Raw genomic sequence first — 26,369 nt, forward strand, 5'->3', positions numbered from 1 at the left:
CCAAGCGCACAAGCTATTCCTGAATTAGCATTTGCGTTGTGGTTTTTAAGTTCACCCAAGCATGACACAAGTGAGAGAATGTGTTTTAGCATGTACATGTGGTTGTGTTTATTACTGTATTCTGTATTTGACAGTTTTGCACGGCGCAGAGCCCCTCCCTTACTACACTGCATCTCACGCCATGAGCTGGTGCCTGCAGTGTTCTCAAGGGGTCTCCTATCTCCACGGCATGAAACCAAAGGCTCTCATTCACAGGGACCTCAAACCTCCCAAGTATGCACCTCCATCTTTTCTCTCTCTGTCATGTCATCACACTGTCCTTTTTACTTTTTCAGCCTTCCTCACACACCTGCACACACACGTACACAGAACCCGTTTACACCTGGTATTAAGATGTGTCATGGGTGATCCAATCACATGCAGTCAGTGGTAAATACAGGTGTAAACGGGGTCCGAAACATTTTGAGATCAGTTCACAAAAAACACATACGAAGGTAGTCAAAAGCACATGTGAGTGATTTTATGTATGTCATCATGAAATCAGAGACCCTCCCCTTGAGTTTTCAAACACAATTGGTCACACGAGATGCATTCAAGCGACCAGGTGTAAATAGCGATTTGTCTTGCCTGTCCACATGTGATCTGATCACCCAAGACGCATCTTAATACCAGGTGTAAACAGGGTCATATACACACCTTTTCTCACCCACGTCATGCTCTCATTCACTGAGAATTCCCTACAGTCCTCATGTCTTCCCTCTTCTCAACCCTAATCCAATAGCATTTGCTGGTAACTTTAACAAGCTTTTTTGTTTTTGCTTCAATTAGTCATATGTCCTATTAGTTCTTCCTGTTCAAAGATATCTACTGTCATCAGTCCATCTGCAGCAGAGTTTTGGCGGTTCTTTCTGTGTGGGGTTTTTCATTTTTCGCATTCAGGTTCAGGCTATATTAAAATGTGTGGTTTAGTTAGGGTAGGTGCTTTTATGAAGCATGAAAATCATTGGTGGTCAGAAAAGTAACTCCTATAAATAAGCTTGGATTTAAGATGTAAGTGGTTGTGATCCAAAACATTTAAGACCCTGTGCAAATGAGTGCTACTGCACTTTGATATGTTTCTGAGGCCAAAAATATGGGCATCGCAAATGCTTTTTTTTCTTCTTAAAATTAAACCTAGTTCAAATTCAAATAAAAATTTGAACTTTAGTACTAAAGTGTAACAACATTTTCACCATGGCTCAACATTTTCTTTTTTTAGCCTAATGTAAAGGGTTAATACAAGTTTTGTTGTTTGTTATACCTCTGTAATGGACTTGTTTTTACTTTACCTGTGCTGTTTTCTGAGTGCTGATGACAGTCCAGTAGCTGGACTGTTATGGATGGCCATCGATGATAAATAAGGTCCAGTTCAGGTCTCAGAGGGTCTATGTTCTGGAGTCTTTCACTACATCATGGCAGCACACAGCGTTGTCCAGGCCAGGGCTGGTTATTTATGAGGCTCTGTTTGTAAAGGACCCTGGCAGCACACCATGGAAATGACCAGCTGGCTTCTCTCCCAGACACCTACAATGAAGTTCTTGGGAAGAACTGGGTTATAACTAGCATTTGAAATATTACACAGCTCACTAAAGCTGGCATCTAACCCTTATGAACTGATCACAAGTGCCTAGACTGTGTTTAATCACACTAAAGCACAACTGGTGGGTAGGTTGTTCATTGCCTTCAGTATACCTTTATTTCTGCTCAAAATATTGCTAGTCAATTATTTTGTGTTCCTCATGCTTTACAAATATGTAGTCTCAAAATCTAAATATGTGGTGTTGAAATCTAATGAACTGATTTGCTGTTTAGTCAAAATGAAACCTCAAAAGTAGGCCTGCACAGAATCTGCACCCTCAAGATTCTGCCGAAAGCAAGCTCTGCACATTTCAACAGAATTCTAATGCCTGTCAATCACACAATTTTACACATACCCCACCCAGACCATTTCATGTCTGCTTATTAGATATTTTAAATTTTTTTTTCCACCCCTTTTTCTCACCAGTTTGGCATGCCCAATTCACAATGCTCTCTACTTCCTCGTGGTGGCGCAGTTACTCTCCTCAATCCGGGCGGCGGAGGACGAATCTCAGTTTCCTCTGCTTCTGAGACAGTCAGCACGTGCATCTTATCACGTGGCTTGCTGAGAGTGTTATTGCGGAGACTTAGCACGTGTGGAGGCTTATGCTATTCACCTTGGCGTCCACGCACAACTCGCCATGCGCCCCACAGAGAGCGAGAACCACCATATTGCGACCACGAAGAAGGTAACCCCACGTGACTCTACCCACCCTAGCAACCAGGCAATTAGTTGCTTAGGAAGCCTGGCTGGAGTCACTCAGCACACCCTGGATTCAAACTCTTGACTCCAGGGGTGGTAGTCAGTATCTTTGCTCACTGAGCTACCCAGGCCTCCTTGATACTGTTTTTAAGCTGTCACAAGTAGTGTATTACTCTGCTCAGGTTTAGCCATTTTAGCCTATTTAAATCCATTCCACAGATGTACCCACACAATCAGCACAGAAAGCATGTAAGAGCAGATTCTGTTTGGGCCTACTTTATAAGAAACTGGTTTGAGATGCTCTTTGTAGGTGGCAGCTTTGAAAATAGCTTCTTTCATACATTCATTTGACCTGCATGAGAGACTCACTTAATCTCTTAAATGAGTGTCTCATTGCTTACTGCATCACTTCATGCAGGCTCTGAATATACTGCGCAGCTCCTGGATCAAGCTCTAGTCATTTAAAGACTTGACTACTGCAACACTCTGTTGGCCAGCCTCACAGCTAGTGTGATTAAGCTGCTTCAGATGGTTCAGAACGCAGCAGTGCATCTAGTCAACAATTAACCAAATAGGGCTCACCTTATCCCCCTCTTGATATCACTCCATTGGCAACCAGTAGCTGCCTGCATCGAATTCAAGGCTTTGACTCAGGCATTTATGACAGCCAATGGAACTGCACACTATTCAACTCACTCCTCCAGGTCTATGTCCCTAGTCACTCTCTGCGGTCAATAAATGAGCGGCGCCTGGTGGTCCCATCACAATGAGGCACAACGTCCATTTCACGATCATTCACTTTCTCTGTTCCTCTGTGGTGAAATGAACTTCCAACTTCCACAACGATCTGCTGATACCATCTCAACATTCAGGAAAAGGCTGAAAATGCATCTCCTTTGTGAGCACTTAAAGGAATATTCCCTGTTTAATACAAGTTAAGCTTAATCGACAGCATCTGTGGAATAATGTTGATTACCACAAAATGTATTAAGACTCATTCTTCCTTTTCTTTAAAAAAGGCAAAAATCTGGGTTCCAGTGAGGCACTTACAATGGAAGAGAAAGGGGCAAATCTGTAAACGTTAAAATACTCACTGTTTGAATTGTATAGCCTCAAGACTTAAACAATATGTGTGTTAACATGATTTTTAGTGTGATAAAATCACTTACAAACCTTTATATCCAGTTTTACAACTTTGTTGCTATGACGACGTAACACCATAAACCCTGAAACGTCTGTAAAAACAACAATTTAAAAATTTTTACAGCTGAAATACACGAGGGACTTGTTATGTTCCTCATTTGTAAGTCGCTTTGTATAAATTCTTATGTTAACATGTAGCTGGCTAGGCACACAAGTCTATTTACTAATAGTCACAAAAATTGTTGCCAATTATGCCCAAAATTAGGTATAACGGAGCGTAATCTGACACAGCTGTTTCACAACTAATACACAAGATGCCTAAATGTCCAGTCTATAGGCTTACTACGTGTTTTCCTTCCTCTTGGGAATATCTTTTTGTTTGTTTGTTTTTTACTTGATCCCATTATGTATTTTTCTCCTAGTCTGCTCCTGGTTGCTGGAGGTACTGTACTGAAGATCTGTGACTTTGGGACTGCGTGTGACATTCAGACACACATGACTAATAACAAGGGAAGTGCAGCCTGGATGGCCCCAGAGGTGTTCGAAGGTAAAATTCTAGAAATTGCAAGGAGTTCTAAAGCAGCCCAAAATCATTATATCCATAAAAAGTAATGGAAATATACAGAAAATTTTATTTTTCTATTGCTCAGCTCTAAAATATTTCACAGCCTAGAAATTGCTCTTTTTGAGGACTTAGTTTTTTTAAATCTTATCCAGTAATCACAAAAAACTAGAATGGTTATGGAAATTCATTGGTCAAAAGATGTGGAAACCCTGATTGGTTTATGGACGAATCTGTCCCAGATGACTTTGGGGTCAAAACTGATGCACTCTCCACAGTTCACACGACTTCACATTTTCCTCTCTCATTAATTTGCTTCTCTTAGGCCACTTCAGTCTTCACTATTGCTTATATAAATATTTCCCTAAAACCAGAGTAAGTGAAATTTGAATTTGAAGTTGAATTCGCAATCAACCCGTAATGGGTTTAAATTTTACCAAACATGTTCAGGGGCACTCAGCTGTCAGGGGTTTGGAGGGAATATCAGTTAGGAGAAGGTTGTTATTTTGTTTGTTTGGGGAGGAGCAGAATTCTCATGACATTATACCACTAGCACTGCCAGCAGAGGAGACACAGCACTCCTCATTTGCTGTACTGACAGCAGTATTATCAGAAGACCAGAGTGAGGCAGTGTAAAGACATACTAGCGTGAGCCGCTCTAATTTAAGAATAATAAGAGCAGCAATTAAGGCTCTCTAGGGCAGCAATAGAGGTAATTAGCTCGTCTGTTCAAAAGGGCTGACAAGATAAAGGCTTCCCCACCCTGGACGGTGGAAAATGCGCTTATGGGAAATAGCTTTCGTTCTTCTTGTGGTACCATTTTTACCTCTAATATATTATATTTACTCAATTCCATGCAAATGTCAACCATGCCGTGGAAAAATAATTTGTTTACTATAAGCCCTTTTTTAAATAGTTCATTTAGGTCTGTCTTTTATATTTTACAACTCATGTACTCAGAATGAAAGAGATGGAATGGAAAGAAAATTGCATTTTTTATCCACCACACATGAAATGTGCACCAATACTAAAACAGCATTTTGCAACCAGCCATATTTCATGATTTCAAAAGACGAATCAAAATATTTTCACTTTGTCATCCAAAAGCATTTTTTCATATATATGATGTTTGAGAAATATTTGCACTTTCATTGTCTTACTGTGTTGTGTTGTCTTATGTTACTGTGATAAATTCTGTAACATCCATGACATTTCAAAGGTTATATTTATATCTCACAAACATTATTCAAACATAAATTTAAACTTTCTGTACAAAGTTAACTCATGTCAATGTCATCTCTTTACTTTAAACAACCATAATTATGTGTTACGGACATGACCGTTATAGATGCTTTATTTTAACACATATGGATATCAATGCAAGAATTACAAATCTCTGATGCACATTTCTTTACCATGATGTATCAGTACTGCTTCAGATGTCAGATGTCCCTAATCACTTCAAACGATTTATTACAAAATCGAAAAAGAAAGCAGAAAAGAAAGATTTGCCTTTCAGATGCAAATATTAATCCTTTCAGGTTAAATATTGCAATTCAGACACACATTGTGCTATGATAAACATTTAAGAAGCTATAGCTGCTTATTGTGTGCCATTCACTACAGACAAAACAGAAAACAACATTCTTTTTTTAGAAAAATAAAATTTCCCTGTAGTATTTCTTGCAAAGACTGTTAAAGGATAAAGATGCATGGTTTTTCTTTCAGCTTCTCTGTTCTCACTGTCTAATGCCTCTCAATATGTGTCTGTGTTGCAGGCAGTAACTACAGTGAGAAGTGTGACGTGTTCAGTTGGGGTATTATTCTCTGGGAGGTGATCACTCGCCGGAAGCCCTTCGATGAAATCGGTGGCCCGGCTTTCCGTATCATGTGGGCTGTGCACCGTGGTGAGTTTTGTGTATGGTTACTTGTTCCCTCATCTGAAAGTCATGGCAAGAATCTGCTGAGATTATTGTCTACATGTTTGCAGCTCCAGCGTTTGTGAAGTTATTGGCTCAGCAATCATATTGAAAATTATTTTTGCTTCAAATGGTTTTCCAGTTTTGCTTAATATTCTGTAATTTTAACTAAATCCTGCCAGCCTTTTCATAATGATCTAGATCAGCTGTTTTCAAACTGGGTCAGAGTTGGAATAAGCAGGTCGTGCAAAGGGTAGAAAGTAGGGATGCACCGATGTGAAATTTTTGTCCGATTTTAACAAAAAACTGTAGGCCTATACTGATATTTTCCACTCTCCTTATTTTGTCATCAGATTACAGTTTTACTGAAGGATTATGCTTTAAAAATGTACAAAGAGGTACAAAGCTTTTTTAAAGTTGCTTTGTGTAAGATTGACAACACGCGTTTGAAATGGGTACTGCAGTCCAAATGTAAAATATTGGAGAGTTGTCTGCCCCGCCCCAGACTTGAAGCTCATGCGGGTTGCCAGAAAGTTGACATGCAAATTAGCCAACTCAGCATCCGTTTTAAAGGATTTCTGGGCTTTAGGCAGTCTCCATCTTCCAAAGGCTTCTCCAGTATTTATTCTTGTTTTACTACACCTCTGGTCATGGTGGTTTTTGGACGGATGGCAAGGCTTTTTAGGTTGGGTGGAATCTGTTATCTCTGATCCAGTTCATTTGCTAGCTTCCATGGCTGCAGCACGCAGTGTTGTTTGCCTGCAAACTTGTTCAAATCTGGCAACCCGGCAGTGTCGAAATACTGTTGGTGAGTGGGCAGTGGGCGGGATCACACAGGCCAAAACATAAACAGAAATTCCGGCCCGGAATGGAAACTTCAAAGTTGCATTGTTATCTGAGAAGCCAGTATTTCAACTTAGCATGTTTCCTAATTCTCTAATGACATATTATGGTCATTTTATGATTTAGTACAGTAAAAAGTGGAGTGGTGGTGGCGTAGTGGGCTAAAGCGCAGAACTGGTTTGATCCCCGCAGCCACCACCATTGTGTCCTTGAGCAAGGCACTTAACTCAAGGTTGCTCTGGGGGGATTGTCTTTGTAATAAGTGTACTGTAAGTCGCTTTGGATAAAAGCGTCTGCCAAATGTGTAAATGTAAAAATATTACATATAGCACATTTAAATTTTAGCAATAAATAAATACCATTGAACACAGATTGGATCTGTTGAACACATAACAGGCCAAAATTTTAAAGAGAGCCAACAATGAAAGGTGAAAAAAAAAACTATAAACATTTAAAAAGAAACAAAAATAACTAAATATGATAACATGATGATTGATAAGAAGAAAAAAAAAGGTTATGTTGTACTTCTGAAACATTTTTGCAATTCTGTTTTTGCTGTTTAAAATAACAGAACTCACATTTTATAAATATGTACTGTATGTGATATATTACAAATTAATACTATGCATATGTTGGGCAATTTCACGGAAATGTCAATCACCTCGTGGAAAAATAAAGATTTAACCAAAGAAACAAAACCCCTTTTAAATTCTGTATTATATCGGTATAATGGAGAATACCGTCCAGACTGCTAGAGGGTGCTGCTTGCTCGCACATTGCTGACTGAAGTGCTGAATGTGAATGTATTTTGAAACGCAGCCTTTTAAGGTTTAGTATTCGCTCATGGCAATATTGCAGTTTCAATCTTAATTCAATCAGTCTTGCAGCATTAATGGATATTATACAGATGTCTCAGAAGTCAAAAGTCTGCTGGTTTCAAAGCGTTTTGGATGGTTTCCCTCATTATGCAGCCTGTAGCTAAGTGCCGCTTTTACTGTCACATCCGTTTATTACAGTTTTTCACATTAACGTGAGAACAAGAAAGAATACAAATTAAATATTACATGTTCTTAGGAGTTCTAAATATTGTGCCTATTATTATTTTTGGATTGTGCATTCAAATTCACAGAGTTTTTACAAAAATTGTGTTGCTAATTAATTACAAATAAACCATCGGTTTTTCATATCAGCATTTTCATGCTTATATGCCGATGCTTTTAATTTGGTCAATAACTGGCCGATAAATGTCAGCACCCGATACATCAGTGCATCCCTAGTAGAAATGTCTCCTGGTACAAATTTTCAAGTAACATCTATATCATGATTATGCACAACGTCATCACGTGGTACAGAATATGTGTTCCATCCGAGGTTGTGCTATAAATAATCATATTATAATTATTGTCAATGTAAACCCCTATACTAGATAAAAGAAGACCATTGTGGATGATAGTGTTTTAATGATAACACTTTATGATAATATTTATGGTCATCTGTCTTTCTACAGGCACTCGTCCACCTCTTATTAAAAACCTACCGAAGCCCATAGAGAGTCTGATGACTCGTTGTTGGTCCAAAGACCCATCACAGCGGCCTTCAATGGAGGAGATAGTGAAGATCATGACCCACCTCATGAAGGTAGCACAACACTGTCTGGCAACTCATCCCAAATACACTGTGTTCCTGGCTGTCAGCAAGATTTTTAACATCTTTTTCGGCCTCTTCATTCTGATCTCTCCCACCTCCAGTATTTCCCAGGATCAGAAGAGCCTCTTCAGTACCCTTACCAGTATTCAGATGAAGGCCAGAGTAACTCTGCCACCAGCACAGGTAAAGAATAACAAAGTAGACCTTGAAATGAAAATTACTTGCTAATGACAAAATGTGACTGCTATTTATTTTAAGTGCAGCTATTAAGGTTTTCATTAATTGTAGAATTTGTCAAAAGCATCTGGATCATGAATGAATCACAATCTTTATGAATGTTACTTCTCTGATGATGTGAATGAAGATCTCGCACAGCGACTAACAAGTCTTCTGATGTCACAGTGCACGAAGAGGTTTAAATGCCAGGTTATGTTCCCACCATTAGACAAATGTTGAATCATCTTGAAGAAGCAATAAAATCTCAAGAAATGTATTAAAATGGCAATAAATGGAACAACCAAGTTGCCAGATGCATTTAATTAAATTCTACTAGACAGTATTATGGTAATGTTGTTGAATTTGGATGAATGAAATCATTCATATACTGTATGTGCTACATACTCACCGGCCATTTTATTACTAATTATTCATGCGATTATCTAATCAGCCAATCGTGTGGCAGCAGTATAATGTATAAAATCATGCAGATATGGGTCAGGAGCTTCAGTTAATGTTCACATCAACCATCAGAATGGGGAAAAAAATTTGATCTCAGTGATTTCAACCGTGGCATGATTGTTGCTGCCAGATGGGCTGGTTTGAGTATTTCTGTAACTGCTGATCTCCTGGGATTTTCACGTGCAACAGTCTCTAGAGTGTATAGAGAATGGTGCGAAAAACAAAAAACAATAAATTTCGCACATTAACTGAAGCTCCTGACCCATATATGCATGATTTTATACATTACACTGCTGCCACACGATTGGCTGATTAGATAATCGCATGAATAAGTAGATGTAGAGGTGTACATAATGAAGTGGCCGGTGAGTGTATGTGTGGGAATATGAGTAGGGAAGGTAATTAGTGGACAAATTCCTGAAACAGATAGATAAACCAAGATCAGATGCTTTAATAAATGAATTCTGCCAGATTGTGTGATGGTAATGTTTTGGATAAGTTTGGAAGTTTTTGTTAAGTTTGGAATTTTTTACATCATTGTTAAAACATTGAAAATAGGTGAAGTATGGCATGTTTATTTATATAGCACATTTCATACACTGTGGTAATTCAAAGTACTTTAAATGGAAATTATAAGAAATTGAAAGATACTTAAAAGTCAGATTTAAAATCACTTAAGGATAGCACATATATCCCATGTAAAAAATATATAATTTAAGTAATTGTATTATTTAATGAATTCCAATTATGTAATCATCCAGCTTGGATGGAAATGTTATGGAAATGATGTTTGGAAATATACTGAAGTTGTACTTCAAGTTTGAAATTGCCCTCTAATTCAGGCTCATTTGTAGACTACACATGTACCAGCAACAAGAATGACATCAACATGGAGCACTCCAACTCACCTGGCAGCAATGACACCATAAAATTTCCATACAAACCAAAGGTAGCACATCAACAGTTTACATAACCCCTAAAAATAGTGTCCTTTCAGAAACCTCAGTCGATCCTGATCTGTGTGTGTTTCAGGGTGACCCTCTAAGGCCTGGTCTCCCTCTCTCCAGAGGGGGCAGTGTTGAGAGTCTTTCTGGTAGACCACATTTTCTGCCGTCCTCCGACAGCAAACGAATGAGTGCCGATCTCTCAGAACTGGACCACAGATTGCCCTTTGCTCCCGCAGGTAACGCTTGTTTACTCAACGCTTGATGTGAAGTATCATACCTACCCAGAATTCCATTACAAATTACTTAAATTGAGAAAAAAAGCTTGTTTTTGATAAACTACTAGTAACCATTTTCATTTCATACATCAACAAAAGTCAAACTTGTTTAACATTGAATTATTTTTTTTCCAGTAGAGACCAAAACAGTAATATATTTATAAACACAATTTTCTTTTTCTTTCATCAATTTGTTTAAAATCCTCAGGTTGACTTATTAACCCCCACCCCCCCCCCCCAATTGACCTAATTTCTTTGGACTTGCACTGGCTAAAATGTGTGTACACTAGTATGCAGTGTACCACTGACTTCAGCCAGTGCACTCAAACATACATCATACACAAAGAGCTAATGGACTCTGTTCATATAAGCTGAAAGCATGTCATCTCCATGATCTGTCCTTCTGCAGCATTGCTAAATCAGTCTCTAGTTGCAACAGGCTTCCTGCCTCCCCCTGCATGGATGTACTGTATGTGCTGGATGTACATGTTTGTTTGAATGTGTGTTGCATGTATGTGCTAATGCAGGAACAGAGAGACTCACCTAACCTAGTTGATGTCTGCCACACTCTCTCTCTGTCTCAATGTCTGCCACAGTCTCTCTCTGTCTCAGTGCATACATAGTCTGCATGCCTGTGTTCGTCGCTACATGCGCGTGTCTGTATGTGTGTTTTTGCAGCACATCCACAATATAAGCGAGGCCACCGTAAAACGGCATCACACGGCACCATTCTGGACATTCCCAAGATCATCGTCACAGGTACCGGGAGTCCAGGTGCTCCCAGCAAACAGCTCCTAATCAGAGCAGGGCGTCACTGTGACGCATGAGCCCACATTGGCTGTTACTCCAGGATGTCATGAAACCCCTGACTGGCAACAGCATTCTGAGAGTAGAAAAAGGTTCAAGAACCAAAATGTATGGTCCTCATCTAAACATTTTCCATAAACCCATACGTTTGTGTTTGGCACATGCAAATTGTGCTGATGCTCTATTAAAGGGAGAGTTCGCCCGAAAATGATTTGTCATATAGGTGACCAACGAAAGTCGTACAGGTTTGGAACAACATGTGAGGGTGTTTAAATGATGACAAATTTTTCATTTTAGGGTGAACTATCCATTTAACCTCATTTAGCCACATTCATTGGTGATACTGCCGTAATAACTCTAGTTCATTTGGCAGATCAGTGTTTGATTCACTGTATTCATGCCATCAAATTTTTGAAACCTTAATAGACCAGTTCACTTTTTTTTTTCTCGCTCTCAATTATTTCTACCTCAGTTCCAGCTAGTTTAAATTGTTTTGCTTGTCAGATTTGATGGAGGATAATCATACTGGAGTAACACCAATTCCAATTTCTTCTCTCTCTCTCACTCCCCCTCTCTCTCTCTGCTCTTCGGTTGTAGTGAACTGAAGGCCGTGAATCCTCATGTTTTCCTCTGGCCACTAGGTGCTGATCGGCATTTTCTTTTAACACTGTTTTCATGAAAGAAAGTCAAGACAATTGGCCTAAACAATGATGAATATCTTTTTGTTACACTAGCAAAGTTGGTTGAGGCTGTTTTCTCTCTTGGTTAGATGGATTGGTCTGAACTTGAACCGAATATAATGTTTCGAATATCGGATTTGGATTGGGCTTGGCGGACCGATACCCAATCCGTCTAAAAGCTTCAGTATCGGCTCCGATACTGAAGCTTTTAGACGGATTGGGTATCGGTCCGCCGAGCCCGATCCAAATCCGATACCGTGTGTTAGTCATGTTCGTTACTGTCAAGCTCCAAAAATGACATAAAAGAACCATTAAAACACCAATAAAGTAGTTCATATGATTCGTGCATTTTATTCAAAGCCACTTGAAGACGTGCAATAGCTCTGTGAATCACAAAAGGCTGTGCTTTATAAGTAAATATATAAAATGCATACGCTGCTCTGTTTACACACGCACACCTATTTTTAGCCTTCACGCGATGCGCAATATTTGAGCACCACTCACGAACAGCATCTCAGATGTGGATGCTCAAAAGTTCGGTTCACTTATAATATGCATTTAGAATGGCACTGGAGGTGCTTTTTTTTTTTTTAACCAGAATTTGAATAAGAAGCGGATTAAACTAATGTGAACTTGCCTACAAACAGACACACTTACAGGACTTCCTGGAGAGTTCAGAATGTCAAAATAAAAGCGTAAGGGTTTAAAAGTTAAAGGTGCACGATTGAGATATATTACTATTATTATTATTATTATTATTATCATTTGTTTACAATTTATAATAATATTTAAGTTGAATGGGTTCCAAAAAATAACTGTGTGAATGAAAAGTGAGCTGATATCTTATAACTAAATTGAACAAAAAAAGAGATCTGAATCCTTTAAAGTCCAGATACAAGTTGAAAAAATTTTGCAAAAAAAAAAAAAAGATTTCTTTTCTACTGATGACTTATACTGGAAATACTGTTAATTTTGCTGCTACATTATCCAGTATACTAGTAATAATAAAGTGTTTCTTAATAAGCTATACATTTATATTGAAATAATGTGTAGTTAGAGGTTTGTGTTTCTTTACATATTAAAGCGTACACCCAATTAGTTCCACACAATAATGTAAAGATATTCTAAACTGATGATGTAAAAAAGCAACACTGGTATCAGATCGGGATCGGTATCGGCCGATACTGAGATTTCTGATATCGGAATCGGATCGGAAGAGAAAAAGTGGTATCGGTGCATTCCTAGTTTCGAATATACAGTGTGTTATTTCACTTTTTATGTTTTGACTCCGTGTGTTTATATCAGGGGTGGGGAATATTTTTCCTTTTAGGGCCATTCGAGTATTAACGAAATTATTTGTGGGCCATACAGTTGGTTGCAATTTCTGATTGTGTGTTGAAATTAACCTGTGCGTTTAGTTACATGCTCACGCACCAAGAAAAAATTACGTCAAAAAGGTCTTTCTATTTTTCAATATTTTGCATTATTATTTTAAATTATTTTAATAATTATTTAAATTCTATTTCTTCTTTTTTACAGTTAGTTGTTAGCATAATTTTCACATTATTTCTCGAATGGCCTCGGGGGCCAGGTAAAATGATCTCTTGGGCCTTATACGGCCCTGAGGCCTGACATTCCCCACGCCTGATTTACATCATTAGTGTGAGTACTAGGGTCAGTAGACCTTTTTCATACTCAGGGTTTTGGAACGCGGAAGTAAACGTTTCAGGGTAAACTTCGACTGAGGTGAATTGGAGATCACAGCAAATATTATTTTCACTTACCCATTTGCTCCAAGACCAAAAGAAAAAATCCACTCTTTTGTTTTAATGACTTTCCAGAAGAGAAACAAATAGAGAGCGTTGGATTAAGACAGTAAAGTGGGATGCCAAATTTACTGTCACTCTCTCAGCAGCTGTAATAGAAACCCCCTCACAGCTGTGGTAATTAGTTTTTTAAACTAAATCCAGGGTAATATAACCAAGCATAATGTTATACATTTACACTCAATATTTAAAAAATTGTATAATGTGACATTTTTTTTTTTATTTACGCTGCTAAACAAGGCAGAAATGCATCATCACAGTCTGTGAATAAAGGTCTGTTGTTTGCCACTATCTAGGTAACAAGAAGGCACTATCAAAAATGTACATACACCGAATGGATTTTGTGTCTTTTGTAGTAGATGCATGGCAAACAATGTAAAGAATGGGAGTTCTGCCATTTGTGTGGCGACAACCAAATTTATAATTAAATCTTTTACTCATCTGTAAATTGTAATTTTGTGACAGTCTAACAAATGGTATGTCATCAATAGCAGTTCACTTTCATAAATTAGGCTGCATTGCTCTCATATCAATTAGGAACAGTGTCCCACACCCCCATTTTTAAGTTGACTCCAGCACATTTCCTTGGTCCAAATATAGCCAACCATACCAACCAAACAAACTAATTTTGATTTCAATTGGACTCTGGTCGACACAAAAAGCTGTACTGTAAAAAATGGCCTCGGGCGCATTAATAAACACAAACTCATGGTGGAATTACATAAGTATCTTAGTTTGGAATCTAGGTTTTCAAACTTTAAAATTTTAAAATAGATTTATGTATTTATAAAAAACAATGCATATGATCAGCACCTGGTGAATGTGGATTGATATGCAGTCTTACTGGCCTCTGTGTTCCTGAGAGCCGGTGTCTCTCTCTGTCTCAGTGGTCGTTCACTCACCTTTAGCTCGTCCTTGTCTCGCTCTGCTTTTTGTTCTTCCCTCTATATACACTGGTTCATTAATAAATCAGATATGGTTTTTGATAAATCTCCTTCACATTGAGGGTCATTGCTATTATTATCATCATCCCTATTAAATCTGAAGGAAATGGGGACAGCGAACAATAGCAGAGTGGGGAAAAAAATTGTTCAAAGCAGGAGTTCCATGATGAAGAGGTTATTAACCATGAGAAAATCTCATTGGGATGTCAAATGTAGCCCTGCATGCATGCTCTTATCCTGTCAATAATGTTTTGTCATGCTCCTATTCATTTTGACATGGAATTGACCTCATCAATGACGATCATTAATAATCATAAAAATAAACGGCATGTTCATTATTATTATGGCCTTTTTCTTTTTTTTTCTTGAATGGGTTTTTTTTTTTTTTTTTTTTTTTTTTTTTTTTTTATTATTGCAGAGAAAATAATCTACATTTAAAGGAATTTTCCAAGTTAAATGCAAGGTGAGATTTATCGGCAGTATCTATGGCATGCTGTTGATTACCACAGAAAATAATATTGACTCCAAATGGCCATACAGTAATACACTTACAATGAAGCCCTAGATGGCAATTAGTCAGGGCAAAGCCAGGGCTTGGTGATTTGGCTATAAACATTATATCTCAATATTTTTCAGCCTATTGACATTATTTAATATTTACGATAATTACAGTATGTATTTGCTCTGAAATGGCTCAAAGTTGTTTTTTGTTTTTAATTGGAGGAACCATCTTTTTATCCAAACAGCCATTGTAGACGAGTAGATTCAATATTTTAAAGGGATTGAATAAAAATCTTTTTAAAAATAATGAAGGCATGTTTTTCACAATATGAACACAGTGGAGGATTAAATGAAATATGCAATTTTAGATTTACAGTTGTGCTCAAAAGTTTGCATACCCTGGCAGAAATTGTGAAATTTTGGCATTGATTTTGAAAATATGACTGATCATGCAAAAAACTGTCTTTTATTTAAGGATAGTGATCATATGAAGCCTTTTATCATCACATAGTTGTTTGGCTCCTTTTTAAATCATAATGATAGCAGAAATCACCCAAATGGCCCTGATCAAAAGTTTACATACCCTTGAATGTTTGGCCTTGTTACAGACACACAAGGTGACACACACAGGTTTAAATGGCAATTATGTTAATTTCCCACACCTGTGGCTTTTTAAATTGCAATTAGTGTCTGTGTATAAATAGTCAATGAGTTTGTTAGCTCTCACGTGGATGCACTGAGCAGGCTAGATACTGAGCCATGGGGAGCAGAAAAGAACTGTCAAAAGACCTGCGTAACAAGGTAATGGAACTTTATAAAGATGGAAAAGGATATAAAAAGATATCCAAAGCCTTGAAAATGCCAGTCAGTACTGTTCAATCACTTATTAAGAAGTGGAAAATTCGGGGATCTCTTGATACCAAGCCAAGGTCAGGTAGACCAAGAAAGATTTCAGCCACAACTGCCAGAAGAATTGTTCGGGATACAAAGAAAAACCCACAGGTAACCTCAGGAGAAATACAGGCTGCTCTGGAAAAATACGGTGTGGTTGTTTCAAGGAGCACAATACGACGATACTTGAACAAAAACGAGCTGCATGGTCGAGTTGCCAGAAAGAAGCCTTTACTGCGCCAATGCCACAAAAAAGCCCGGTTACGATATGCCTGACAACACCTTGACACACCTCACAGCTTCTGGCACACTGTAATTTGGAGTGACGAGACCAAAATAGAGCTTTATGGTCACAACCATAAGCACTATGTTTGGAGAGGGGTCAACAAGGCCTATAGTGAAAAGAATACCATCCACACTGTGAAGCATGGTGGTGGCTCACTGATGTTTTGGGGGTGTGTGAGCTCTAAAGGCACGGGGAATCTTGTGAAAATTGATGGCAAGGTGAATGCCGCATGTTATCAGAAAATACTGGCAGACAATTTGCATTCTTCTGCTTGAAAGCTGCGCATGGGACGCTCTTGGACTTTCTAGCATGACAATGACCCTAAGCACAAGGCCAAGTTGACCCTCCAGTGGTTACAGCAGAAAAAGGTGAAGGTTCTGGAGTGGCCATCACAGTCTCCTGACCTTAATATCATCGAGCCACTCTGGGGAGATCTCAAACGTGCGGTTCATGCAAGACGACCAAAGACTTTGCTGTCTCTGAGGCTGTCTCTGAGGCTGTCTCCACACAATGTGTTTTGCCTGCTCACTCATGTTTTCTTAAAAATGGTACATATATTACCAATTCTCCAAGGGTATGCAAACTTTTGAGCATAACTGTATATTCCAAATACAATGATACATAGTACCTTAGTAAAAAGCATTATTTATCTTCAAATATTTTTACTAAAACATTTTTTGTGAATGACCATGATGTGCAAAAACTACTTCACTTATTGTTTGGAATCCAGTTGAAAATTGCATAATAATAAATTATTACTGTGCGACCCAGTCAAGTTTATTATAATAAAATATAATATTTATTAAGTATGCGTTTGTAGATTTGTATAATAGCGGTACTAATATTTGGAATTGTGCGAATGTGTAACCCTGCAAGTACTGTTCTTTCACAATGCATGTGATCTGCTCTAAAAGCTCTAAAAACACGAACATTAGCCGCTCGCGTGCACATTATTTTGATGAATTGTGCCGCCCTGAATGATTGTGAAATTAGTCTACTGATGCTCTTTATGAAACTTAATGGACAAATAAAAAGCACATTAAAGTCGTTGCAATATTCACAATACTGCTTGCTTTTATATTGTCAGCAAAAACATTGCGATTATATCGTGAGTATTTAATATCGTCCAGCCCTTGGCAAAAAGGTGATGGTTGTATTTAGTTAAAGAACTCATGACATGATATGAAAGATTGGATATAATTATTCTGTCAAACCAGTCTCATGCTAATTTGTGTGAAGCTTAAGTGTTATAGTTCTACTTTCAAAACACTGATAGTTTTATATTTTAGATGTTTATTCTCTGTGCTGTGAGCATGATTTTAGTAATTGATAGCATGCCATGGTTGTTTTCGATAGACCTTACGATGTATTTAACCCATAATATTCCATATGAAATATTCACTTGCATAATGTGTACAGATATTTAAGTAAATTCTTCACAGATATTGAAGTAAAATACCACAGAAGTCCTGTTGTCACAGTTTATCGTTATTGGTTACATTTCACCTCTGTTGGTTCTGTTCTAGGTGCTTTACCTGAATTATAGCTTGTCTTTTACTATGTTTGTGTAAGTGTGTTTGTTAGAGGGCTTCTTCAGTTGTGTTAGAAAACATTTTAATAGTAATAATCATTGAGAGCTCAGCTCCTATCACTTTTCAAGTTACCATAAACAGACACTCACAATTAACCCACACATCCCAAAAACAATCATCACGCTGTGACAGGAGCTGTCCAATCAATGCAGGTCTGTGTGATTCTGTAGGTGTGGTCTGCCATTGTGTGATCCTGTAGGTGTGGTCTGCCGTTTTTGGCATAAAACGTAGGTGTGTGTATTTTCCTGAGATAGCCTTGTGAGGGGTTTGGTCACATGAAGGCCACATTAGAGGAGCTGCTGTCATAGTTGTGATTTGGGGAATTAAATAAGCGCAGCTGTCTGAGTGTCACATCCCTCTTGCTCCAGCCCTGGAGCTAGAGCACGTACACTACCAAAAAGACTTACCAGATTCCTCTTTCTTTCCTCTCTCTGTCCCAACCCTCTTTATTTTTCACAGCAACCTGTGAGCCTTATAGACGCAGATCAGTGCAGGATCTTCATGCCATTGGTACAGATTCTAGTCAGGTAAGATGCTTCACTTTCAGACATTTAGTTGTACAGTCTATAAAGAACTGGGAACAGTTTAGGAGCGACAAACAGATATCACAATCATGTGCCACAGACAGCTAGGAAACGAAAGCTCTATCTTGTGCTGCATGCATATTCATCGTAGACATGATTTTGTAAGGAGCACTCACATCTGATTGTGCACTAGAAGGACACAGTAGCTTATCAAATAAAGAGCAGAAAGAAAGTGAGATCTGTTTTGTAAAAGGAGATGGTGTTTTTCCATATCTGTCCCCCAAGTGGTTTTTAACAAAAGGCACTCGGTCTATGTGCTTCTGCACACCTGAATCCTAAGATCACGTAGATCACTTTTCTCACACTTGCCCTAATTGCTCTTGGGGAACAGCAGAGTTCACCCAAAGTTTAGTCTTTTTATCATTGCTGGTTTAGACTATCCGGTTGAGACCTTGACACTTTGTTATTTGACGTATGTTATTTTCATGTGCTTTTTGGTGTAAATGAGTTTATTTTCTTAAATGATCTCCATTTATTTATTTTTTCTCTTTTTTGAATTTATTATATTAAATTTGGTTTCTCATTCAGTGTTAGTGAATATTTATTGTGACTTATTGGAGATATTTGTCCAATAATTATTATAATCACCTAATACTATTAGTTGCAAAGGCTGGTACCTGACTACCTGTCATACAAATGGAAATTCACCCCAACAATTTATGTGAAATGACTAATAATTATCATTATCCAGGTAGTTCATTGGTAAAAAATTGTGAGAACCCTGCTTTATTTTGCCTTTCCCTGATGTGCCAATGTTTATAATTTATGTATTGTTTGACCAATCACAGGAGAGCCGGAACAGTAGCAGATCATCCAGCCCCAGTGTGAGGATGATAACGCCAGACAAGACAGGTAGAGCCTACAGTTTTTCTCCTGGTCATCATACAGGTGTAAACATACACTCATGCTCACACTCACATTGACACAAATCAAATGCAGAGGTCCTGTGATAACCTTACAGGTGTAACACAGACACACAAACATGTAAAAAGAAAATGGGATTGTATTACTTTTATACTGTATATAGTATACTTAATATTGTATATGAAAGAAAGTATTGTTCTTTAGCTTTTCCATAATTATATTGTAAGCAGTATAGAGTAGCTTGTGACATTTATGAAGATATTTATGAAAACGCTCAGTATGACATTAGAGTTCAAGTCCTCAGTCTGTTTGTGTCACTCTCCCTCTCTTTCTGCGGATTACCATGGTATACATTCAGCATTACTCAACAAACTTAAAAGCTGCTTACTAGATTGCGTGAGGGGCTGGTTGGCTTTTCATATCTGAATAATATAAATAACCAATTAATACAGATTCTTCCCAAGCTGCTGTCCTCGATTTATGATTCTCTAATGTTTACTGAAACTGCTCTTCCCATAGATACCAATGGCTCAGATAATTCCATCCCTATGGCCTACCTGACCCTGGACCATCAGTTACAGGTACACACTTCCAGGTCAAGGTGTTTAATAGAAAATGGCAAGCATGATTGGATGCCAATATTGTGAAGTATGACTGCACACACATGGAAACATATTGTCTATATCTGTTGTTTGATGGTTTTGTTTCCACAGTGCTGTAGTATCTCGCCTCTCTAAAAAGATTCTGAAAATATTAAAAACAGCTCTCTAATTGAATCAAGTCTGGGTTACAGTATTGCAAGGCTTTTTTTAATGCTATTTATATGGTGGAATTCAGTTATAAATACACGGGAGCAAATTGGAGATGAGACAGTTTGATATTTTTTGAGTTCAGAACATGACTGGTATGAATAACTCTTAACACTAACCCTTTTTAATTACAGATGAATTAGCCATTAATTAATTTGTATGTTTTTGATTTCAGCCTCTAGCCCCATGTCCAAACTCCAAAGAATCTATGGCTGTATTTGAGCAGCACTGTAAGATGGCACAGGAGTACCTGAAAGTGCAAACAGAAATCGCTCTTCTCATACAAAGGAAGTAAGTCTGGGGAATCTTATTCAAATCATCAAATATTGAATGTGCGTTATGAATTCAGGTTGTCACAATACCAACATTTCAGTATTTGCTACCAATACCAGTGAAAGTTCACAATTTTTATACCAATTTTGATAGTGAATTTTTATGAAATTAATTTGCTAATGAACACGCTGCTTTAAGAAGTTAAATATTACTACCAATATTAACAAATTCAAACAAAACAATGGCCAAGACAATGCATTTATCAATCAAGTACACGTTGCTACGGGTTTTGGCAAAAGGCCTAAAAGCAATAGAACAAAGATACTAATTTAGTAAACAGTGCTGGAAGTTTTTCAGCTATCTATCGCCAGTATCAAATATAAAAATATATGTATAAAAAACACAAGTTACCAAATGTAAAATAAAATTAATTAGTTAAATTGTATTACACAAATTTTAAAAAAAAATAAAAAAAACGTAAACTTGACTTTGACGCATGCATTTATTAGGCTATCATCACTAAGAATTTATGGTCATTGAAAAGACTAACAATGTAATTCATTAAACTGTCATTGTTAAAACTGTTGGTTTTATGCTGCTTGTAAATGTGTGGAAAAGACAAAGTAATAACTTACGTTAACAAGACTCACTGGCCAGAAAGTGCTCTCTCTCCCTAATTATTATTATTATTTATTTTTTTTTGGTGTCATTTACTTAATGGGTGCACATTAATATATCCATTATGGCTGGCTTGACCGTGCATCACTGAATTGAGTCGGTTCTACCGATACTGATAACGAAACTGTAAAGTATACTGTTTTTACAGTATTGGTTTACTGTTTTTTTTTTTTTTTTTTTTATTTTTTATTTAAGTACTGACTTACTATTAGTTTTGGCATCACCTAATGTCACCGGCTATATTCGACCCACCCGAGCAGGATTCGAACCGCCGGTCCTCGGCATGGGAGCCAGACGCGCTAGCAAGGAGACTATAAAAGCCTTGGCCTCTAGCATCGGTCGCTAATGTGTCTCTTAAGGCCAGGAGAGTGAGGTTTACACACTACACAGCTATCACGTACCAGCTGGCTACCGTTACACTCACCCTCCTAAATCTCACTCCAATCCATGTCACGGCACCAGTGTCACCAGTCCTACTCGACCCGCCCCGAGCGGGATTCAAACCGGCGATCCTCGGCATGGGAGCCGGACGCGCTAGCAAGGAGGCTATAAAAGACATGGCCTCTAGCATCGGTCGCTAGTGTGTCTCTTTGAGGCCAGGAGAGTGAGGTTTACACACTACACAGCTATCACTTACCAGCTGGCTACCGTTACACACACTCCCCTAAACCTCACTCCCATCCGGGTCATGGCACCAATGTCACCGGTCCTACTCAACCTGTCCCGAGCAAGATTCGAACCGGCGACCCCCGCCGTGGCAGTCGGATGCGCTAGCAAGGAGGCTAGAAAAGCCATGGCCTATAGCATCAGTAGCTCGTGCATCTCTTAAGGCCAGGAGAGGGAGGTTTACACACTGCACAGCTATCACGTACCAGCTGGCTACCGTTACACTAACATAAACACTTTATTGTTTGTTCAGAGTTTCTCTCCCTCTTTCGTCTCTAATGTGTGGCGTACCTCTCTATAGGAATGAGCTGATCGCAGAACTGGACCAGGACGAGAAGAATCAGCAGAACGCGTGTCGTCTCGCTCAGGAGCACAAGAAGCTCCTAGAGGAGAACAAGAGTCTGTCCACCTACTACCAGCAGTGCAAGAAGCAACTGGAGCTGATTCGAGCACAGCAGCAAAAGAGACAGGGCACCTCATGAACCCTTTTAAAACCCACCCTCCCATCACGTAACAGAGCCAGATTGACTCTACAATCATAGTTCCCTTTCTCTCTTTCTCCCCAATCCAAATATTGGGGTTTAGCTGTATTTTGGCCCTGAAAACCCCTTATTTTAATTGTTAAAGCACCCCACCCTGGCCACCCATGCCCATATGCACCCATGATACCTTTGAAGATGGCAACCATATGAACTGTACTCCATGGTTCTGTTGACTGTGGGTCATTTCCGCCCCTGCAAACCGTTCTGAGACGGTTCTAAGACCATTCAAATTGCTCAACTGCACAAGCATGCTGCATTGCATGTCTGTGAGGTCACAGCAGGATATGCATTAGCAGGGCCACAGTTAAAGCCCTATGGGTGTAAAACAGACTATTGACTGCTGATACATACACAGTTCTTCATTACGCTGTATATTGTGTTAGGAGGTCTACAAGTCAGTTGTGAACGGCTGCTGTTTGCCAAATGAGCCAGCGCCAGAGTGTGTGAAGGCAAACTTTTATTTCGAAAGGGGGAAACATATAGGGCTTGGGGGGGTTACTTTATTATAAATATGGAAATGTTCAATGGGAAGAAAAAAAGGAACATACGAGGTCTTCAGCCCATGGCCCTTTTGGAATGTCTCCTCAATTGGTCCTTTAGAATGTGAAAGCAAAATTGCTTTTAAGTTACATGGATACAAATGCTAATTTTATCTTTTTAATTCTATCTTTTTATTTTATAGCTTTCACTTTGTGCTACTCTTGATTTGAACCCTTTTATGCAAAAAAAAAAAAAAAAAAAAAAACTACAGAACGTTCCCCTTTTTTTCTTTTTTTTTTCTTTTTTCAATTGTTTGCCTTAGAAAGTGTTATAATAATGTTTGTTGTATTGATTTAAATGGAGCGGTGTATCTTATATATGCCTTGCATGTCGATCCTGTGTTTATGGACAAACAGGATGATCTGTGTGTGTATATGTGCCCTCACAAGAAAATGCAATATATGAAATCAGCTTCCACTGATCAACATCCCATTCAAAAACAGGCCCAGTTTGAAAACTGAGCCAAAACAAACAAACGAAAATGGACTTGTGATTGTGAGGACAAACATTTTAATCATGACTTAAGTATTCTTGTGTTTCTTTGCTCTTTGTTGTGAATCTTGTATCTAACTTTGTATGCTAATTTATCCAGGGTTTTCTGAGATATGCTTTATAGTTTTCATTCTGTCTGAAAGTAAGGGAAAGATTTCTCTGTGACTTTCTCCGAGTTGGATTTATGTATTTTTAGATCACATGATGCCTTAGAGTTGAATTGCTTGCATTTACTTGACTTGTTTTGTTGCTTTATGGCAATGAGGCCACTCAAAATGTAATTACCAGTATAGAAACATGAGTGAATGGCTCTTTTCAAAGGTTTGCATATGCAAATGAATGAAATCAAGAGGGTAATACATACCGAAGAGTGGCCAGATTTTTGTCTGATATAAATGGTCTCGTCAATATGCTCCAGAAATCACAATAAGGGCAGTCGTCCTGTTCTTGTTCTTTTAGTTTGCTCCTTGTTTTTACCACTTATTTTCATCCCTGATCTTAAAAGGATAGTTCACCCAAAAGTGAACATTTTGTCATTTATTTGACCTCATGTTGTTCCAAACCAGTACAGTATGACTTACTTTTTTAAATGGAACACAGAAGATGCTAAGCAGTAGTCTCGGTCACTATTCACTTTCATTGCATAGTATAATTTTTTGCCATACAATGAAAGTGAATGTTGACTGAGGGTGACATTCTGCCTATTAGTTCCTTTTGTGTTCCACGGAAGAGAGTCATATGGGTTTGGAACAACATAAGGGTGAGGAAATTATGACAGAATTAGCATTTTTAAGTGACCTATTCCTTTAATTTAAGATTTTGAAATAGGATTCAGAGCAGTTTTGTTCCACAAGGCCTGAATTCCTTTAGATGTCACACCTTTGTTTACTCTGCGAAATTTCTCCCCACACTTTTTTGCACAATACAACCTTGACTGGTTATCACTAATAACAAAGAATGGTCACTTTACTCTGAAGATCTTAAGCAGGGTAAGGAACATTTGGATTTTTTTTAAGATCTTCAAGTGAGTTCTCTGCACATCTTGTTTTCCCAGACATCTTTGTTGTTTTTGTTCAACAGTGAAGTGTTTTATTTTTCATAGAGTTCAATGTTCCTGATTAGTTTCTGTTCTGTGTTCTGTAAATAAGATGTCTGATTTCTTAAGCTATTGGGAACAGGAATATACAGGTGAAGGTCGCATCTTGAAATAAATCAAACAGGTAAACATCGTGTCTCAGGAGTTTACTGTGTTTGTGGTCTCCATAAAACCTCTTTGGTTGAACAGTCTTTAACAAGGATGTTGTTAGTCACAAACACTGTCAATTCTTTCCAAAAAAATCCATGGATGCATAAAAAGAAATATGAATCTATATCCTAAATAAAGGGTCCAGTCGTTTTCTACAGGACAGTAACTCGCCACACTTTTTGACAGTTATGTTATATTCTTATAATGCACACAATAAAACAGCCTAACATTTTCTCTTAAAGGTTTTACTATATTAATATTGTGCTGTAAGATAATGGTAATGTATAAAAGGGAGATCGCAGCTAGTTGCCAGATGGGGACGATTTTACAAGGGCTATGTCTCTTTAACAATAAGATATGGAGTCAAAAATCCACTAATTAATTGCACTAATGTGTGTTTTCTCTAGCAGAGGTTTTGTATGTTGTTTTCCAACACCTACTTCAAACCCCTCTTGTACCCTTCAAAGTAATTTTTCACCATCATCCCATTATTGCTATAGCTCTTGGGTAAACAAGCAACATAATCAAACCACTCTGGCATACATTAACACAAAGGTGAACTAAATTATGGAGGCAGATATTTTTAACGAAAAGTTATAATGTGTTCTTAGAACAAGGCTACTTTCCATGAAAGTCAGGTAGGCGCATTATTTTATTTTTGTATGTTAGGGTCCAATAACTGTCCAATAAGTGAAAGGATAGTATTTGGGGTAAAAAGCTCCCCCGGTTGCAGGGGCTAATGGCCTCTATTAAACACATTGTCTTCTTAAGTGGGGGGAATAGACTTATTATGAAAAATTTTCAAAGTGGGCTCACATTGACTGATCCAATCACAATGGAGATTCATTTGTTTATAGAATACTTGAGATGTTATGACATGTCAAATGCGATTGAAATGAGCAAGAAATTATGCACCCTATTCTGAAGTGGTAATTTTGAATAAACATTATCTTAATTTGTTACTCAAAAAAGCATCTAGCTCTCTCAAAAGTATTTGCATAAGTTGACAAATTGTGCCCTATAACTATTGCCCCGGTATCTACACTATATCAATATAACCCCCCTGGGGGCCTTTTGGCCTAAGTTAGGTGTGGGGTAAAAGGCTCCCTCGCCACTTTTTTATTTTTATAAACTTTTAACAACCTTCTGTTGTTATTTCTTTGAAAACAAATTATGTTGCTCCATCAACATTGAATAAAAATAAATGTATTTCTTAAATCTTGAGACAATTTGTTTTTTCTTTTTTTTTTCTTTTTTTAGGATAAAAAAAAATTTTTTTCAGCTGGGTCTCAGGGGGCACTAAGGGCATTTAAAAAAAAAAAAAAAAAAAAAAAAAACCTTCAATAGCTTTTTGTAGCCAATATCTGACTATGTGGTATGTATCCCCTATAAATAGATTATTACAATGTAATAAACACTAAGTGCATGGTTATAACACTGTAAGAACACCATGCCATGTTGTAGAAAAGAACCAGAGTGTCTTCCTTAGAGCATTGTAAGTGCTGCAAGATGTTCCCTTCAAGAAATAGCATTATTCTTTGTTTCTATCAAGGTCACAACTCTCTTATTAAACCCTGATAATTATTTAATGTTATGGGGATGTAGTGCTATTCTAAACCAGAAGAGGGCGATGGAGATTAAGATGCTCATTTGTCCTTTGTAGAATACATTTATGTGCACACCACCTCTCTTAGACAAAGGAATCTACAATCTAGCATGATGTTTAGAGTGGTGCTTATACAACAAAATAATTAAATGACTTCATAAGTGAGCTAAACTTTCATAACCTGAGATACTAAGGAGCTAAAATAGCA

General features: G+C 37.9%; 1 protein-coding gene across 3 annotated transcripts in view; it reads left to right on the forward strand.

Moving 5' to 3' along the window:
- The window catches only part of LOC127415933 (mitogen-activated protein kinase kinase kinase 7-like), a 30,105-nt gene extending 5,571 nt beyond the window's left edge, over positions 1–24,534 (forward strand). Inside the window, exons 5-17 of one of the 3 annotated variants that reach the window (XM_051654951.1) lie at positions 135–273; positions 3,886–4,010; positions 5,804–5,932; positions 8,295–8,425; positions 8,536–8,617; positions 9,955–10,061; positions 10,145–10,295; positions 11,013–11,093; positions 18,321–18,388; positions 19,234–19,297; positions 19,829–19,890; positions 20,294–20,409; positions 22,037–24,534. In XM_051654951.1, the coding sequence (XP_051510911.1) occupies positions 135–273; positions 3,886–4,010; positions 5,804–5,932; positions 8,295–8,425; positions 8,536–8,617; positions 9,955–10,061; positions 10,145–10,295; positions 11,013–11,093; positions 18,321–18,388; positions 19,234–19,297; positions 19,829–19,890; positions 20,294–20,409; positions 22,037–22,217 (1,436 nt within the window). In that variant the 3' untranslated portion in view covers positions 22,218–24,534. The remainder of the gene's footprint in view (positions 1–134; positions 274–3,885; positions 4,011–5,803; positions 5,933–8,294; positions 8,426–8,535; positions 8,618–9,954; positions 10,062–10,144; positions 10,296–11,012; positions 11,094–18,320; positions 18,389–19,233; positions 19,298–19,828; positions 19,891–20,293; positions 20,410–22,036) is intronic. The other 2 variants (XM_051654952.1, XM_051654953.1) reach the window with 2 other exon arrangements.
- The last annotated feature ends 1,835 nt before the right edge of the window (positions 24,535–26,369 follow it).

The sequence above is a fragment of the Myxocyprinus asiaticus genome, chromosome 25, assembly GCF_019703515.2.
Source record: "Myxocyprinus asiaticus isolate MX2 ecotype Aquarium Trade chromosome 25, UBuf_Myxa_2, whole genome shotgun sequence".
Lineage (NCBI taxonomy): Eukaryota > Metazoa > Chordata > Actinopteri > Cypriniformes > Catostomidae > Myxocyprinus > Myxocyprinus asiaticus.